The sequence below is a fragment of the Castor canadensis genome, chromosome 3 (genome assembly GCF_047511655.1).
Source record: "Castor canadensis chromosome 3, mCasCan1.hap1v2, whole genome shotgun sequence".
NCBI lineage: Eukaryota > Metazoa > Chordata > Mammalia > Rodentia > Castoridae > Castor > Castor canadensis.
The window spans coordinates 143,155,376-143,175,570 of NC_133388.1; the positions used below are offsets into that span (position 1 = coordinate 143,155,376).

Genomic DNA, 20,195 nt, shown 5'->3' on the forward strand with positions numbered 1-20,195 from the left:
GGGGGTGGAGGAGGACGAGGACGACGAAGAAGAAGAGCGGCCGGAGGCAGCGGCCCGGCGGCCGCGGGCGCGTGCGGCAGCCCCGGGAGCGAGGGTGAGGCCGAGCCCCGCGAGACCCGAACGCCGGGGGCGGGGGCGGGGGCGAGGCGGAGGGGGAGCCGCGGGGAGCGCGCGGGACGCGGCCAGAGGCCGGGCGCGAGCCGGGGCACCGGGCGGCGGCGGCGGCGGCGGCGGCGCGCGCCATGTCGTTCAGTGAAATGAACCGCAGGACGCTGGCGTTCCGAGGAGGCGGGTTGGTCACTGCCAGCGGCGGCAGCGGCGGCTCCACGAACAATAACGCTGGCGGGGAGGCCTCGGCTTGGTCTCAGCAGCCGCAGCCAAGACAGCCGCCGGCGCCGCCCGCGCTCCAGCAGCCCAATGGGCGGGGGGCCGACGAGGAAATGGAATTGGAGGGCCTGGAGCCCCAAGACTTGGAGGCCGCGGCTGGGGTGGCCAGTGCCGCCGCCGAGGAAGCCAAGGAGTTGCTGCTCCCCCAAGACGCGGGCGGCCCCACCTCGCTGGGCGGCGGTGGCGTGGGGGGCCCCCTGCTAGCGGAAAGGAACCGTCGGACTCTGGCCTTCCGAGGCGGTGGCGGCGGCGGGGGTCTCGGCAACAATGGCAGCAGTAGCCGCGGCCGGCCCGAGACCTCGGCGTGGCCCCTGAGGCATTTCAATGGGCGAGGGCCTGCGCCCGTGGATCTGGAGCTGGACGCGCTGGAGGGGAAGGACTTGATGCCGGACGGCGCGTCCCTGAGCGACAGCACCGAGGACGAGGAGGAGGGGGCGAGCCTGGGCGACGGCAGCGGGGCGGAAGGCGGCAGCTGCGGCAGCAGCAGGCGGTCGGGCGGCGATGGCGGGGACGACGCGGAGGGCAGCGGTGTGGGAGCTGGCGAAGGAGAGGCTGTCCAGCACTTCCCGCTCGCGCGGCCCAAGTCCCTCCTGCAGAAGCTCCAGTGCTCCTTCCAGCCCTCCTGGCTCAAGGACTTCCCCTGGCTGCGCTATTCCAAGGAGACCGGCCTCATGTTCTGCGGCTGGTGCCAGAAGCCCCCCGAGGACGGGGCCGGCGCGGATCTCCCCGCCTCGGGGCACGACGAGCTTTCGCGGGGGACCCGCAACTACAAGAAGACCCTGCTTCTGAGGCACCACGTCTCCACCGAGCACAAACTCCACGAAGCCAACGCCCAGGTACGGTAATAGCCTACCTCCTGCCTTTGGGGGTCTTCCCAGGGAAAGGGCTGTGCGCCTCAACCCCCCTCCCCCTTTCCTGGGTGGGGAGAGGCGGCGCTGCAGCTGAGAGGTGCGGGAGCTTTGCGTGGGGGTTCAGAAATCCTGGGAACAAAGTTTTCAAAAGTTTGTGTGTATGTGTGTTGGGGGAGGGGTGCAGTGACAATTTTCTAATCCTAGCGCGGAATTTGTCTTTTTTTTTCTTTTTAATGACTCAGACTTATTTGCCTATCAGGTTGAATCAGAAAGTTTGAAGTGAGGTTTTAACCTACGCGATTTTAACCAAGGAGATTGGCTTTGGGGCAAAAACCCAAAAATTATCAGCTGTGATTTTCGAGAAGCCGTCTTGTGTCCCTAGACCTTTTGCGCGCTAGAGGACGTCTGGCAACTCTTGTGAAGAAGGGATTAAACGGTTTCCTTAAGCTTTGATGCTACTGCAGGCAGGAAAACACGCACCCAAAAAACCTTACATCAGGTCACTGGAGAGCCGTATGGAAATGTGCAGGAAGCTATTTGAGTAACACTCCTTTCTCTTGTGAATAATTTTACTAAATTCGTCTCTGTTGAACTTGTTGAGCCTTCTTACCAAGGCTTGGCTTTTGGTAAAGTTAACGTACTTTTCACTTGTGTTTACTTCTACCTGAACTTCTGTTCTGAGATTTTTCTATATTCTCCCCTTTGAAAAGCCTTCTCGCAAGTAGTTTGCAGGGAGTACCTTAAGCTTAGTATTGGAAATGGTTAATGTGAAGTTATTTGTACCAAGTAGTTGATTTGAAATGGTAGGGAATTTATTTACCAAACTCCTTGAAAACCATCTGTGCTTAGTTAAAAACAAGTAGCCTGTGCTGTGGGGTTTAACATTCCTAGTGGAAAGGTAGTAGCCTAATATTTTGATGGCCCTTTTAAGCCCAGATGTTGATCAGCCCTCCTTTTTTATGATTTAGACAACCTGTGGCGGTGCATGGAATTCATTCTTTTGCATTGGTAGCCAGTCACTGATTTTAGAAAGCCAGTGCTCAGGCATTAGTTTCTTGCTGTGCTGTTTATGGAAGCGATTCTGAGTTAATTAGGCACACCAGTAACCCCACAGAGCACAACAGTTACTTAGAAGTTAGGGCTTTAACTTTAAAGCATTGGGTTATTTTTTCTTAGTGGAAATGCAATAGTTTTTGTTTTGCTTTTATTTGCACAAATTTTTGTTGCCTGAACCATAGAAGGAAGGTCACTTAAATATTACAAAACCCAGAAAGGTTAAGTAAATTGTCTTTAAGTCCTTGGTGGCAACTGAGACGAGAACCGCCTATAAGGAGTGTCGTAATGGAAAAAGAATGGGTTTTGAGTAAATCTGAGTTCACATCTCAGCTTTCTGCAATTACTAGTGTTGCATCGAGAAATAACATTTTTTTTTCTTTGTGCCAAACACGTTTACTGTATTATAAAAGGTATTTATGTTTGCTTCCGTCAGCAGAAGAGGTGTCTCAGATTCTAAAGGGTTAAGTAATGTATGCCTGAAGTTATTTTAAGGAAGATGATGGAAGTGTGCAACTTGTGAAAACGAAAGCTTGATTTTTCCAAATAGTAGGTTGGTATTTAGAAAAATCTATAAAGACAATTATAATGAATTGTCTTAATCTGCAGTGGGCCAGTTATTCTCACCAGCAGTCTATTACTGTGGGCAAATCTGAATGGGAATGCAAATTATAGCTGCTTAAGAGAACCTGAGATCAGAGGAAGAAGGAATTAGCTGGATAACTTTATGATAGACTTAGTTTGGGGGCATCCTTCTTACAGCATTTATATCTGGATCGTGGAATTTATTTCCTAGGTAAAACCTTTCCTCAATTTGGTTCTCTGAAACTTCGCTGATAACTTATTCCCCCAGATGAAATTGCCCTTTAATGTGATCTATAGACCATCAACTTTATTTTTGGACATTGTTCTGTTACATTTACTAAGTTCTGTTTGTCTTAAGGCTATGGTATTAGTCCTTGATTGAGTTTTGGATATTTCCCCCTTTGAATTGATTTCTCAGCATTTCTCTTAATTTCTAACCTTAGTTTGGGGGCTAGCTTGCTATCTCAAGTACCACTGGCAACTTTCATTGTCTTGTTAATGTGAATTACAGGTTCTTGATTTTAATCCTTTGAGCAAAGTTCAGTCATTTTTTTTATTGTTGCCCTGCAGCCTGTATTTGCCTGTAGGAGGCAGTGTAACACAGCTTGTAAGCTCATTTTTTTGGGCGCAGGGTCCGGGCCTTGAGTCTTAATTCTCTACTATTTGTGAGTACTGGGGTTTGAACTCAGGACATTATGCTTCCAGCACTCTACCATTTGAGACACGTCTCCTGGTAGATGTCCCAGTCTTCTGTTACCAGGAAAATTACTTCTAGTATCCTCATGTATGCAAAATATATGTGCTAGCATGTAATTACTTAGTAAATAAACATTATCATGATTACATTTGTTTATTGTGGGTTACTGGCCCCCCCCCCCCAAATTTTTTTTTTGGTGGCTTGAGGTTTGAACTCAGGGCTTCGGCTCCTAACAGAGCAGGCACTCTACCACCTGAGCTGTACTTCCAGTACTCTGGTTATTTGGAAATGGGGTCTTAGGCACTATTTGCCCAGGCTGGCCCTGAATTGTGATCTTCCTGATTTTAGCCTTCAATAGGAAGAAATAGTGATCCACAGGCATGCCCAGCTAAGATTTTAAATTTTTTTTCTTACCATTTATTGAGATAGTGCTAGGTACCCAATCTCAGAACCTTGCACATGCTAGGCAAGTTCTCTTGACCACTCACTCAGCTAGTTTGTAGCCTGGTATGCCTCATGTATCAGTGTTAACAGTTTTGTGAGTTTTGAAGCCACTTTCTCTCATGGAATCAATCATTCTTGATTCTAGGAAGCAAACCATTTCTTTTTATACTTCATAAGATTTTGACCATAGGAGTCTTTGAACCTGTTTCTCATCATAACACAATTTTTCTCATCTTCACAAGGAATATCTTCTTATAAACATTAAGTTGTGGAATTCAGGCAAGAATTCAGTTTGAGGCTATAGGTAGTGCACGTGGCTTTATTTTCTTCATCTGCTTTTTTTTTTTGCACAGAACTGGGGATTGACACAGGGCCTCATGCATATTAAGTAAGAACTCTTACCACAGGGCCTCATGTATATTAAGAACTCTACCACTGGGCTGTACCCCCAATCCTTTTTCTTTTAAAAAGGTATGGTTTCTTGGGGGTTTTTTTGAGAGAAGTTTTAGGCAGACCTTATTTTGTTTGTAAGGGTCATTTTTATTTCTTATGCTTTCTATAAAAAAGAAAAGTTTTTTTTTGTTGTTACCAAAAAAATATTTGAACATACTCTTGAAAAATTTGTTGGTTTTTTTTTTTTTTTTTAATGAGGTAGTTTCTGAGGAGTTTTTCTTTCTTATTTTTTGGTGGGGGGAGGCAATACTCGGGTCTGAACTCAGGGGCCTCATGCTTGCTAGGCTAGGCAGTTGCCCTACCACTTGAGCCATTCACCAGCCCATGAGATGGGTTCTATGTATCCCAGGCTAGCTAAACTGGCCTCTTGGGTGCTGGGTTTGCTGGACTGTGCCACCACGTCCAGCTTTGGGGAGTGTTTTTAGACATGCTTTGTGATTAACATGATAAAGTAAAATTTAAAAAAGAACATGCTTTGTGAATCTGTTCTGTCCTTCCATGTCAGAGGAGTCCCTGTATTTACAAGGATGTGTGAAACAACTAATAGTTTTTGTTTGGGGAGCGGGGGAGGTGCTGGGGATCTGTAGTTTTGAGTAACAGAGGAGAACTACATCTTCAGAGTCAAGTTCAAGGATTAGTTTATTTAGGATTTGACCATTTGGCCCAGAGGATTTTTAAATTGCTTTAATTACAGTGATTGCTGCTTTTAACTTGGTTCAGACCACTTTTACCTAGTTGTGAAGTTCTCAGAACTTAAATTACTCATTCAGATTAGTAAGTCTACAACATGTACCCAAATTATTATTATTGTAAGTTTAGTTCACCTTCCCAGAAATTAAATAATGAATTCTGACCAGTGATGTGATTGAAATTGCTGGTTGGAATATGCTGATAACAGATGGAGCAAAGAAGGTGAGGCAGATCTACCAGTCTCCTTCGCTTTTGACAAGAACTAAAAGTTGTTTGTTGGTTGGGTTTGTGTATGTTGTGTGTGTGTTTTGTTCTTCTGTTGTTTAGTCTTTCTTGGGGTTTTGTTGTTGTTTTGATTTTGACAATTTAGGAAGAAAGTCTGCGAGACCTTGGAGAAGAAATATATATTAAAGATAAGTCTGTGGCCCATTAATTTACCATCGTATAATAACTTACAATTCACTTATAAAATCTGACTCATTTCCCTTGTGTTTTCACATTTTTGGTAGCATACCTCCTATGTTCAGGAATGGACTCCTCTTCCTCTTCGAATTTACCCATGTTAGGTAGATCAGCACTGGAGATTAAAACCTATAAGATTTTTCTGTGCCCTCAAGTTTTCATGGAACTTGTAATCTAGTCTAGTAAAAAGAGATAAACATGACAATAATATGATACAGACACCATGGTTGAAGTATGTTCAAGGTACCATGGAGACACTAAATGAAGGGGTAACCAATTCTGCCTGCAAAGGTTTGGAAGGCAGCTATGCTCACCACTATACCATTAACGCAGCCTACCTGCAAAGGTGTGAAAGAAGCTTGTAGAACTGGCTCTTAACCTTAAGTTCCACTAACAGACTAGGTATTGACCAAAGGAGGGAAGGGCATTTGGTACTGCATTTGGAAGCAGCATAAGGAAAATGAAGAAAGGTATCTAGATGTGCCCAAGAGAGGGATAGTTAGGTTGCTGAGCAGGATAAAAAAAATTAAGCTTGAGCTCAAGTGGTAGAGTGCCTACCTAGCAATCATAAGGCCCTGAGTTCAAACCCCAATAGTGCCCTCCCCCCCCCCCAAAAAAAGCTTGAATAAGCATATGAACTCCATGTCATGGATGATCTCTTTTCATCATAAAGATTGCATTTTATTCCCTTAAGGAATTAGGAACGATAGTAGTTTTAAGTAGGAGAGAATCTTGATCAAATATGTATGTATTGGTGTTTAGAGGCACAGGTGTAGTGTGTATGTGGGTTTAGAATTTGAGGAAGGAGCCAGTAATAAAGCATATCTTTGATAACCAAGGTTGGCTGGGTGTTATAATCACCTGAAGTCCATCTTTTTCCCTCCCACACTTACAGAATTAGAATTTCTGGGGATAGTATTCAAACCACAAGGGAATGCTGTCACTTAAGGAAATCATTTAGAGGTGATGAGAAGACTGCAAAAGAGAGCTGCTTTTGGGGAGGTGGGCCAGGTAGTACTGGGGTTTGAACTCAGGGCCTCGTGGGAATAAAACGCTCTACCTCTTGAGCCATGTCCCTACTCTATAGGTGATCCTTGTTGTTTTCTCTACCAACTGACAATTTGTCAGTATCACTGGAAGGTGTTTGTTATCACATTTGGTATAGCCTTGTTTGTCCTCCTATAAGTTGAATTTTATGTTTTCTAAAATTTGGGTTCGGAAGTAGAAATTGTTTTCTTACGATAGATTGTTCCAGTGGGTTGCTGCAACAAAAAAATAGGGATTTTTTTGATGTTTTTAATGCTTTTAGTTTACACTATGTATGTATTGGAAATGTCTTCTGCTAATCCATTTATCAAAAAAGGACTGTAAATCTGAGTAGGGAAGTAAAAGTACTACTTGTTGATTTTTATCTATGTAGCATTTCCTCTCTCTAATGGGTTGACTCTAGATAAGCTGTTTGAAGTTTGCATTACTTGCAATAAAGTTAGCTTCTCTCCTTCTTTCTCTCAAGAAGAGGGGAGACTGGATAGTGGTCTTGTGTTCGCTACAAGTTGGTGGGATTATCTGGTTCTCCAAGCTAGAATTCTAAAAGACAGTCTCAGTCTTCTCTCTGCCCTTTACCCCATCTATTTTATCACTTAAGTTCTGCTATCATAACTTTCCATTAGCTATCTTCCCTAGATTCAAAGTCCTTGTATCCTGTAAATATAACAGACTATTAATGGTAGCTTCTTAACTAGACACAGTATCTGCAGCCTTAGTTCTCTGATCCTGATTTTGAGCATTGCTGCCACAGTCCTATCTTCTGCCAGTCCAGTCCTATAACTACTTAAAGCTCTGGCCCTGGGTTCAATCCTAGAATGTGTTTATAGATTTAATAGCTCTGTAAGGTACCCATAACAGGGGCCTATAACCTTTTGAAGAATGTGCTTTTCTTTCATTTCATTTATTTGAGCGGTTTCTCTACGTAGTCCATGTTGGCCTGAATTCTCAGTAGTTCTGCTTGCATCCTTCTGCTTTTGCCTCCCAAGTAAGTCCTGGGAGTCAGTGTTTTGTTTTGTTTTGTTTTAAATCTGACGGAAGTGAGAACATTTACCTCTGAAATGTGCGTAAGTGGTTGTTTACATTTCGAGGGCTTTTGGGGGAGCACCTTGAAGTTCGTGCATGAACTGTATAATTCTGTTGCTCTAAATTAGTAGACTCTCTTATTCCACCTCCACCCTCCAAATGTCTTTTTTGCTTAAAATATTCATCCTTTTATTCTGCTCTTGTATATTTTAAGGTTGTGCTCTGATACCCTTTCTTCTCCAAAGCATTACTGCCTACAAAGAAATTGAAATAGATAAACCACCTCTGCTATTGCAATATTCTTGTTTATACTCTGCGGTACCTTGAGGGTCTCCCTTGCTATCACTTCAGGTTTAGACTTAAATCATTTTGGTTCCCAGCGCAGACTCAGGCTAAAGTAGGTATTCAGTTAATGCTTATTGAATTATTTATGAATAAGCCTATCGTGGTGTACTCCCAGCACTTGGGAAGGCTGTTGCCAGAGGATTGTGAGTTGAGACCAGCCTGGGAAGACTGTGGTTAAATAAATAAATGAGTAAATTTAGGATTTTTTCAAGCTTTAAAGCTCTTCTCTGAGTAAAATATTTACTCTTTCGAAGCCTGTGTCTGGAATAAATAAAAAGATAGTAAGTTATGAGGATTTTTAACTAAATGGACACTTTCCTATATTCTCTCAATTTTGGAAGAATTGATTCTAGGGTCTTACCCAAATTAAAATTAGGCTTTTACTTATGGGCATCCTCACAAATAAGATTCAAGACCAATTCCTTAAAATCTTCTTGTGTAGATACTTTAGTCTAATGTCTAGGCTAAGTTGTGTGAGAGAGAAAAAAAGTTTCTATATTTGAAAAGACCAGTTGTATATTTAGACCTCTTAGTATTTAAAAAAAAAATGTATTAGTTATACCTAATGCCTCCAAAGAGGTACCTAGGGTTTTTAGGAACCTACTTTAAGATTTTTGTTTCTACTAAGAACGTATTTGGTTGCGCAAACAATATTGGCAGTTTATTTTACTGCTATGCGCATATTTAAGCTATTTTACATAAATCCTCACATAGTAATCTCCTTGGAGAGTACACATACTCCTAACTTGGAAACCTTTCATTTTGAAGGGCATACTTAGCAGCTGTTACAAACACACAGCATAGCCCTTTAATAAACAGTGAAAAAGAAATTGCTGGTGTTGCCTGTAAAAGCAGGGGTCATTAATGTTCTTGTAGAATAGTAGTAAGAAAAATAGTGGTTACATAGTGTTTGGTTTGTATAGCTTGTGTCAAAGTAGAAAGGGTGGATAGGTTTTTGACTCAGTTATGTTTTAAAATTAGGTCATAAGGTGTGATAAAGGCAGTGAATCTTAGACAAATTGGTGGGATCAGCCCAGAAAATGCTGGACACAGTGGTCATATCCTAGAGTGGCTGCTCCATTTAGACATAACCACCTTCTAAACTGTTTTGAACTGCTCCATATTTATACTTTAGACAGTTCTTGACTTGTAAATGCTAATTCATTCCCTCCACAAATGCTGCATAGGTATGTTGCCAAATTTTATTCAGTGTTTAAAAATTTTTGCCTCTTCTTAAATACTCTTACTATGTTATCTACTAGATAGAACTTTGAGCCAAATGAGCATTTTAGGCATTTACTAAAGACTCATGTTCCAAATTTTCTGTAGAGCACATAGCCAAATTAATAAAAATTTCAATAGTCTCAAAAGGAAGACTAAGTAAACAAACACTATGATGCCTTTATAGAAAAATTATGTGGTAATTATAGTCATTTTTTTGAATTGTTTTGGTTATATTAACACAAGTCTTAAATATTTTCATTCCCCTTTACTAAATACATTGAAATTTAACAATATACTGATTTATATATGGAATCAATGTTAAATAAAATAACCTTGGGATGTATGTAGCTCAGTGATGGAGTTTATGCTCCCACATGAGACCTTGGGTTTTGTCCCCCAGTACCACACACACAAAAACCAAAAGCAAAAATTTGTGAGTTTATTACTAACAGGTTTATTTTGATTACTTGATCTTTGTCACCAGTTTTGAAGATGATCCGGTATTCTGATAGAGGAGATAGTTAATTTAGAGCATTGAACATTCTGGTATGATAAGGTAGATGTGTGTGTGTGGGGGGGTTGTTGCTATAGTAGAAGGGCATGATGCACCTGAGGCACTAGGAGTTTGGGGAGGCTGCCAAAGATAACTGAAAATGAAGGGAAATTCTTTCCTTCCCATGCTTCCTTCTATAGTAGTCACATACCCCAGATTCTCAAGGTACTGTTACATATTCCTGTGAAACTGGAATGCTTTGAATTTTAATATTTTGGTTCTTTCAGTTGACTACTTATAACCTAGAAATAGTATAAAAATTCCTAGATTGGTTGAAGTTTAGTTTAAATGGGGTTTTTGTGATGATTTAGGAATCCACCATTCAGAATATTGTTTGCAGTCATGTTTTAACCCATACCCTTTCCTCTCCTCCAAGCATATTAGTCCTTTCAACATATGGCTTGTATGTTTTCATGTTTTTCTCCATTCTTATAAAATTGTAGATTTGTATAGATTATGTGTATACATTTCATTATCTTATAGAAATGTCCTATAAAATGTGAAAACTTTTAACAATTAAAGTCAACATTTTTTTGGTTGCCCATTCTACTTAAAAATGGTGCAGCAGTTTTTCTCTTGGAAAAATGATTACTTCAGTTATTGTTAGGTTATTAATCAGTATGCCAACCACTATTCACAGTAGTAGAAATAGACCTCTGCCTAGAGGAAGCTCACTGGACCTTGTAACTGAAGTCATAAAACTATCAGTTATAACTGATATTCATAATACTGTCTTATCTTTGTAGAAAAAGGCTCAGGGATAGTGTCTTGTCCAAGAACACACAGCTAATAATAACTGGTACAGACAGCAGTCTGAAATTAGATCATACTCTTACTCTTTTATATCACACAATCTTAGTTATTGCTAATAGAAGTTTACAGAAATTAAAGTGTAAAGTGATGCCAACTAGAACTTTAATGAATACTTGTGTGGTTAATACTATATACAGTAGAGACTTTGGAATTCGGGAATTTTATAGTATTTTATGATCCTAAAGAGAGAAGGTTTGGGAAATTATTTATCTGTAGAAGCAAATTTTTTCCTGACTGTCTTAAATTTATCACTTGTTAGATTTAATTAACTTCATTGACCTAAGCTACTTTATTTCAATGTTTGCCAAGATTTAAAATTTAGCTTTTCATAGTGTTAGATAAGGTGATACACCCCTGCATTATAACTTGGATATTTTAAGTTCAATGAGAGGAGACTGCTGCTTTCCTGTCAGAAATAAAGTAGACTAATTTGATTCCTATAAATGAAAGGTTTTTTTCTAAAGAAAATAACTGCTCTTTTCATTTTCATTTTAAGTAATTCTTAATTCATGTCCTTAACTTACATTTGAAAATTACCAGTGAAATCCTGCTGAAAATCAGTACTCAAAAATTTGTATATTTGGTTATTACTTTTTAAAAACTTACGTTGATAATATTTTCCTTGGATTGGGGGCTTAAAATGTAAATAAAATTTAATATTAATGTTTTCCATCCAATTGCAGGAGTCAGAAATACCGTCAGAGGAGGGGTACTGTGACTTTAATAGTAGGCCAAATGAGAACTCTTATTGCTATCAACTTCTTCGACAACTAGATGAACAGAGAAAGAAAGATATTCTTTGTGATGTCAGCATTGTGGTGAGCGGGAAAATCTTTAAAGCTCATAAGAACATCCTGGTTGCAGGCAGCCGTTTCTTTAAGACTTTATATTGCGTTTCAAACAAAGAAAGCCCTAACCAAAACAATACTACCCATTTAGATATTGCTGCAGTTCAAGGTTTTTCAGTTATCTTGGACTTCTTGTATTCTGGTAACCTGGTGCTTACAAGCCAAAATGCCATTGAAGTGATGACAGTTGCCAGCTACCTTCAAATGAGTGAAGTTGTTCAAACTTGCCGAAATTTCATTAAAGATGCCTTAAATATAAGCATTAAATCAGAAGCTCCAGAGTCTGTAGTTGTGGACTATAATAATAGGAAGCCAGTTAATAGAGATGGTCTGTCTTCATCACGGGATCAAAAAATCGCCAGCTTTTGGGCAACACGGAATCTTACCAATTTGGCAAGTAATATAAAAATTGAAAATGATGGTTGTAATATCGACGAGGGCCAAATAGAAAACTACCAAATGAATGACAGTAATTGGGTCCAGGATGGTTCTCCTGAGTTGGCTGAAAATGAATCTCAAGGTCAAACAAAAGTGTTTATTTGGAATAATACGGGCTCCCAGGGAATTCAAGAGACTGGCAAAACAAGGAGGAAAAACCAAACTACAAAGAGATTTATTTATAACATACCACCTAATAATGAAACAAATTTAGAAGATTGCTCAATGATACAGCCACCTGTTTCCTATCCAGAAGAAAATAAGGCCCTAATCATCAAGGAAGAACCAGGTAAATATTATATATACAAAGATATCTTAGTTTTTGTTCTAATTCTAGTTGACTGCAATCTTGAGGTATAGCTTTAAAGTATACTTTTTATAGAAATGTTTTCATTATAAAATCATAATACACACAGTACTACATTTGAATATACAACAGAATGAGAGAGAGATCAAAAAATTTTGTATATTTTGTCTTGAGTTTTACAGGCATTGCATATATAAATACTTTGACTTACTGTGAAGTTATGTCTCTATAAACTCACCATAAGATGAAACTATCATTAAGTCAAAAATGTATTTAATAAACTTAACCTACTGAACAACACAGCTTAGCCTAGTCTGTCTTAAATGTGCTCAGAACACTTAATTAGCTCTGCAAAATCAACTTGCATGAAGCCTATTTTATGTGACGAATATCATGAAATTTACTAAATACTGTACTGAAAACTAAAGAGTGGTGGTTGTTGTATGGGTACACTTTTGTACCATCATAAGTTGACTCGAACATTGTCATCTAGGAGCAAAAAGAAAAAGTTGGAAAAGTTTTTCAAAAAATTTTAATTGAACCAAAGTAAGTCAGGGACCATCTGTACTGTTTAAGAAGTAGACTCCACTGAATGCATAGTTCTTTGACTTTTTACTTAGCCTCTCTGATCGCTACATTGCAAGTGGTAGAAAAGATTGTCTATGGCTGTAATATACAGTCATACTGTCATTTCAGAACTTTTGTGAGACCTCATTAGCATTCTTTTCAATTTAAACATTTTAAGTATTTTATAGGATTTGGCTAATTATGAGATTATTCAGATTTTTTTAGGGCTACTGTTATGTGCTCACCACATATATTACAGAAGCTGGAATATCTTAAGTTTGTCCACTGGCACCATCTAATTTTCATTCTCCTTTGCATTAGAGAGAGCTTTCACTTCAATATATTCCTAAACGAATATATGCTAGGATCTTTACCACATCACATTGGTGGTAGGGATTTTTTAAAAAGTAGTCCGGAGGACCACTGTTAAAGAGAAATTGAAAGACTTGAATTTTTCCTTTACTGAAAGTTTACTCTGGCAATCCCTAACATTTTTTGAAGAAGCAGCTCCGTGGGTTTGTTTCCTATGCATACCTCAGGTTTGTCCACTACTGTCATATATGATTTAATGCCCATTTTGCCTCAAAGCACTGACTTTCAGTGTCTGATTTATATGACATCATCTGAGGATAGAGTACTTTCTATTAAAAAGAATTACTGTTTTTAGCTCCCAGAGGGCAAAAAAAATGCCGTAGAAATCCTGTAAAATGGTTTTTCTGCCTTTTAGGATTAGGAGTAGTATTCACTAGTAGAAGTTTTACTTACATGAAAATTAGTATGTACGAATACTGAATACTATTTACTGCTTCTTTTCTTTGTATTTTATATTAAGTTTTTAGCAACAAAACCTCCCTGGGGCATTTTGTTACATAAAACGTTTAAGGGTAGACCCAGACAGAGCTCTTAAAAGTGAGAGCTACATTGACTTTATGCTGCATGGATTATTCCAGTATGGTGTGAATTCTGTAATGTTTCCAGGTATAGACTTATTCATATAAGCACTTGCAAACACACATAACAAATTTAGAGAATAAGCAGATCTTTTGGGGTGATGGCGCAGAAGGAAGACATAATATTGAACCACAATACATACTTTGAAAAGTAGCAGAACTATTAGCAATCACGTTAGCAAGCATCTTCTCACCATCCTTGTATCCATGTACTAGGGCTATCATAAGTTCATCTTTCATTTCTCTTGCAAAGATGATTTATGTCACAGCACTCAAATATCTGAACTTGGTTAAACTCAAAAATTTGGTTGTGTCAGTAATTTGCTGCATTCCAGCTTTTTACAGATTTTTAGTGAAAGAAAATGGGTTATACCTTGTCAAGTAAAGTAGGGCAACTAGTCAGCCAGGTCAGTATTTTCAGTACCAGGGTTTGAACTCCAGGTTTATACCTTGAGCCCCTCCACCAGCCCTTTTTTTGTGAAGAGTTTTTTTTTTTAAGATAGGGTCTCCTGAACTGTTTGCTAGGGCTCACTTTAATTCAATTTAATTGATCTCTGCCTCCTGAGTAGCTGGGATTATAGCTGTGAGCCACCAGTGCCCGGAGCCAATCTTTTTCTTTTTTGTCGTAACAGAGCTTGAATTCAGGGCCTTATGCCTGCTAGACAGGTGCTCTACCTCTTGAGCCACGCCACTAGCCCTTTTTTTTGTGTATTAGTATTTTCAAGGTTGGGTCTTGAACTATTTCCCTGGGCTGGCTTTTAACCAAGATCATGCTGATCTTTGTCTCCTGAGTGGCTAGGATCACAGGCATGAGCCCCCAGTGCCGGCTCTTTTTTGTTGTTAATTTTGTGTTTTTGAAACAGTGATTCTTAATTTACTCCCTTGTAGGTTTTTGTTTGTTTGTTTTTGGCAGTTACTGGTGTTTCGAACTTGGTTTTGCTCTACCACCAGTGTCACACTTCCAGCTTAGTAGTGGTTCTTAATTTAGTTGTAGGTTGGAAAATCACTTGGTAGCATTATAGACCATGATACTTGTGATCTCTTTACAAGGGATTCCAATTTAATTGGTATGTGATATGGTCTGGATATGGAATTTTTTTTTTTTAAGTTCTGTAGGTTATTCTGTGAGTAAGGTTGAGATCCATTGATAGAGTGAAAAGACTCCAACTTGAGTCAATCATAATAGATTTGAAAATTAGCTGTTACTTACCTGTTATGTGACCATAATCAAATTAAGTTAAACCTTCAGTTTCCTCACCATTTAGCATACAGTGCTTCTTTTATAGGATTATTATAAAAGTTAGATGATAAACAGTAAAAGCAAAAAAAGAACTACCATGGCATCTCAATCTCCCTTAAATTTGGAAAGACTGTAGAGGCTATATCAGTTTTCCAGTGCTAGGTAATTTCTGCCAAATGCTAGATCGATGGTGTTTTATAACTTTGGTGTAGCCTTAGCTTGACTTTTTGCTTGAATACTTACAAAGATACTTACTTTCAGGCAGCCTATTTGTGGGTGGGATGACCATGATTAGGAAGTCATTTTTCGTTAAGTCATAGTTTGCTTCTCCATAACTTCCTAATTCAGCCATTTTTCTGTGGTAATAGGGTTTGAACCCAGGACCTTACATATTCTAGGCAAGTGATCTACCACTTGAGCCACCCCACCCCCTAATTCTGCCATTTTGAGTAGTATTAAAAGACTTAGCTTCTAATTCTGCTAATCTGCCTGATGACCCTTCAAATACTCAAAATTTAAAAAAATTCCTTCCAGGTCCTGTTTTCTAGGCTAAGTGCTATTGCTCCTACTTTGTGAGTACAGAGATTGGCTCTTGACTTTTCCAGGCAAGTTCTGACCAACATAAAACACAGTGGGCTTGTTTACAAGGTTGAGGTCTTTTCCAAGGTCATCTCCCTAGTAAAAGTAGAAGTAGGTTTCATGTTTAGGAACCTAAATATGAAAATCATATAAGTAACCACCAAACTAGTAGATTCCTGTCTTTTGAGACAGTCTTGCTATGTAGCCCACACTGACTTGGAACTTACTGTGTACCAGACTGAAAGCTCAGGATCCAACTGCTGCCTCTGCCTCCCGTGTACTGGGATTAAGGTGGAGTCCTATCTTTTAACTTTAAAACATTAATGAACTACATAATTGGTTATGCTTTAATTTCCATTTATTGAAATACATACTTCTAAATGAATTTAAAGTTCTATTGCAAACATCTGAAAAGTCATAGTGGAAAAATTATTCAGTCCACAAGCAATGCTTGGCATTTGGGATTTGTGAATACCTTGGAGGAACTATGACTTCCTTAGGCCCTTAAGGCTATCGTTTGCAAAGCGTAGCTCTAATAATGTTGTCTTCTATATAATACTGATGCTGGTGTGTAGGGGCCTCATAAAGCTGCCAAAGGCTTTGTTCAGGTGCTTTTTTTTTTTTTTTTAATCCTAAAGAAGCTAGCATTTTTGTTAACTCACTACTGAGATTCACTTGATGATACACAGGAGTACTTGAAGTGTAGAACTCAGGAATATTAGAAATTTCTTTCCTGTTTTATTGGGGTGTAGGATTAAAACTATCTGCAGAAACTGAAATCTGGGTAACCAAATAGAGGAGGGAAAAGATGTCATTAACAAGTTCGAAAAATTCAAATCCTTGTCTTGCTCATGTGCAATCGGGAAATTAAATTTTAGCCAAATTAAATTATAGTTGTAGAAAATATAAGTAACGTAGGCCTAAATTGCTTCACAAAGTATATTCATGTAGGTAGTTGTACTTAATCAGAACAAATTATGCGTTATTAAGTTTTGATCTTTTTGTTTTTACTTTTTTGAGATATGGTTCATTGGGACTGGCCTCAAAATCATGATCTATCTGCCTGCCTCAGTCTCCCAGAATACTGGGATTATAGGCATGTCCTACAATGCCCTACCCATTTTTGATCTCTAAATGCTGTGGCCTGATAAGAAACTTGGTTTTCTGAATCTAGATTTTCATCTTTATACCATTCTACCAGCAAGTTTCATACTAGCAAGTAAATAATTATATTCTATGTGTGTTGCATGCATATGTACCTTGCTTTGAACAAATTTTAAAATAAGTTAGAAAAATGCAAGTAAAAATTAGCAAAGAAGTGAGGAGAATCGTGGGTATAAATATAGTTGCCCTAGTTAAGATTTTAATTGATCCTAAGATACTAAGCAACCTTTCTCCAAAGGAAGAAGTGTGCTAGTTCTATAGGATGGTACATCTTTTTTGGTACTGACTTCTGAAAGAAATTTCTAGAGTGGGGTTGTATAGTTAGTATACCAAGTACTGAAATGGACAGTTGTTCAAGCATTTTCTAATAAATACAGCAGTAGGTTAATACATACTGTAATTGGTTTTTGTCTTTGACAAAAGTTGATATAGTTCCATGCAGATGATTGGTTTTCCTTACTGCCACACAAGTATTCAAATGGAAGGTGATTTTACTCAACCAAGCGGTAAACTCACCTAAGTTTCTGCTGGGAAAATAGCTTCACATCCAATTTGTGTTAGTCCTTACAAGTAGAGTTGAAATCAGTTTTTAAGTGTTACACTTTCAATTTGTGTAATTGCCTTTTGGTTAAAAAGCATGTAATTTAGTATTTAGAAAACAATTTTAAGAAAAGAGTGTTCAAAAGATACCTGTAAGGATTCATAACGAGGCATACATGAAGTAATTAATTATTCTAATTATAGTAAACTCTTTAATTGGAGTTGTACGATAGCCAGCATTTCTGTTTTGGATGATAATTGATTTTCAGCATTACTTTGGGGCACCACAGAGTCCCGAAACGTTTCCTAAATGATCAGATTTTCAGGATTATTAAACATTTTTTAGAGTTTTGAAAATAGACCATTTGGTTGAAAACTTACCACTATTTTGATCTTGCTGTAGAAAGTTAGTGTAGGAACCATTTAAAATGCCATGTTTTAAACTATTCAAAAGCCATGAATTTAATGTTGATAAAGGAGAAATGGGCTTTAGGTTCATTCTTGCCACTTAACTAGACTTGAGTGTATCCTAAACAAGAAGTAAAACTCAAAATTTTTAAATCATAGAAAGCTCTAAAATCTCTTAAGATTTTTCTACTTATTTTGGTAATAAACCCGTTACTTTATGGTGGTGGTAGTGGCAGTGTCTCCTCATGTACCCCAGGTTGACCTTGAATTTTGCACTCCTCCCACTTCAGCCTGAGATTACAAGTGGGATTATGCCACCAGGCCCAGTTTAAATAATCTGAATATAGTATGCTAGCCTAGACCATACTAAGGTGTTGGAAGTTTCTACTTTTTTTTTTTTTCTTTTTGGTTATACTGGGGTTTGAACTCAGGCCCTCATACCTGCTAGCCACTTCAGCCATTCCACTAGCCAAGTTACTACTTTTTTAATATACAGGACATTCTGCATTCTCCATTTTATTCCCCAAGGGTTTCATATAACAAATGTATGAATTTGGATTTGCTTTCTTTCTCTTAGTTTATTCCAAATGTTCAAGTAAACCTCTGAGGCATTCCTTTGGTATGGAATATGTTGTAAAAGATGAGCTATGAGTCAAAATGCTAAATTATTTTTCGTTAGACACTTAAAATTGGGAGTTTGTAGGCTTGTTGCTCATTTTTGAAAAGAAATGTCCAATAGTTATTAAACTTTAAAATATACTAAGTAAGAATTTTGAATGTTTAATTTTTCAAAGGGTGATGGTAGTAATGGAAATTGTCTGCCGTCATTTTTTTCCCTTCTTTACTTTTACTCTTTAGTGTTGATTTCCTTCTCTACCTTATTTGGCCCTCGAGGTGCCTGTGCTGGTGATTACCACCTGTAAATGAGAAACCTGAAGGAACAGAGTCTGAGTGGCCAGACTCAACCTGATAGCTGAAGAAGCTTTATGTGGGTCAGTAATCAGAACATTTTTGTGACTTCTTGCTGAGGGAAAGTAGCCTTTAATATAGTATGGTGACCGGATAGTTTAAAGTTTTTACTCTCAAAGCTTTACTTTTTAAAAAAAATTGTGTTGTAATCAAATAATACTTTTCTGGGAAATTCCAAAATAGCTTTCCATATCATAAGAAATTTGGAAATATAGCCAGGTGCCGGTGGCTCACACAGTATCTCAGTTTGTTGCCAGACCCTATCTCCAAAAAATAACCAGAGCAAAATGGATTGGTGGTGTGACTCAAGCAATAGAGTACCTGCTTTGTAAGCGTGAAGCCCTGAGTATAAACCCCAGTCCCACCAGAAAAGAAAGAAAGAAATTCAGAAACAGTTTTTTTATTGAAATCCCAAGAAACTAATCAATAGCCCTAACTGAGATAGGTTAGGAGCAGACTGTAATTATCTTTGTATTCCATGGTAATAAAGTGAATTTTGTTTTACAGATTGAGGCAGCAAGAGGTTTTATAGAGATGTTTATATTGCATTTAAGAGCAAAATATTGGAGACTAGTGTTCATGAATTTGAGTGGGAAGTGATCTGGGGAGACCCAGTAGGGAACTATTTGTTGGCAGAAATGAGTCTTTTTGAATAGGGCAAAGAAGAAACCAGAACCACCTAAATCATATGGGCAGTTACTAATGAGTTTTAAAGTAAAGGGAAAAACGTAAGTTTCTAGGATGCTACAGGGACTCTGTGTGCGTGCATTTAAAGTGCATTTGCAACTCAAAGGGGAAAATGGAAAGATCTATACCTGTTTATGAACAAAATAAGACTTTTCATTTTGAAGCTGTCTGTAGAGAAGAGAAACTTGATGTTGGTCATTTTCTTTGTATACCAGGGTGATAAAATTGTGAAGAATATATTTATGAAAATGAAAGTTGAGTAGATCTTAGTAATTACCTAAGGAAATATTGTTCAATGGCGTCCAGCTGTGTTTAGAATTCTGCTATCTTATTTAATTCATTTTCAGAGTATTTTTGTTCTAAACAAAAATCTAGGTTAGTTTGTACCTGCGTCACGCTTGGAATACTGAGAATACTGAGAACCAGAACCAAATTGTCAGGAAGATTTTCCGGACCCAGTCTTGATTGGTTTAGCACTCACAGGGGGGGAAGTGCTGTTAGATTCAGAAGGGTTGAATGCCTTCTTGTCCACCCCAGGCACTGAGATTTACCTAATGTACTTTATCACTTCATTGCAACTTTGAGGTAAATACTGCCATATTTTTATGTGAAGAAAGATTATATACACATTTTTCATACACTGAAATGTACACATTTTTTTTTTTTTTTGCAGTTTTGGGATTTCAACTCACTACCTTAATCTTGCTAGATAGATGTTCTACCACTTGAGACACACCCTTGACCCTTTTTACTTTAGGTTTTTTTTTTTTTTTTTTAAATGGAGTCTCACCTTTTGCCCAGGCTGACCTTGAACTACGATCTGATTATTTACAGGTCTTTAATTTCCATTACTTCTTGGCCACATTTTTAA

At 38.6% G+C, this 20,195-nt stretch overlaps 1 protein-coding gene across 1 annotated transcript in view; it reads left to right on the top strand.

Annotated features, from left to right (window-relative positions):
* The first annotated feature begins 217 nt into the window (after positions 1–217).
* Positions 218–20,195, top strand: part of Zbtb10 (zinc finger and BTB domain containing 10) — a 32,260-nt gene continuing 12,282 nt past the window's right edge. Inside the window, exons 1-2 of the mRNA XM_020176088.2 lie at positions 218–1,223; positions 11,311–12,202. Of these exons, the coding sequence (XP_020031677.1) occupies positions 243–1,223; positions 11,311–12,202 (1,873 nt within the window). The 5' untranslated portion in view covers positions 218–242. The remainder of the gene's footprint in view (positions 1,224–11,310; positions 12,203–20,195) is intronic.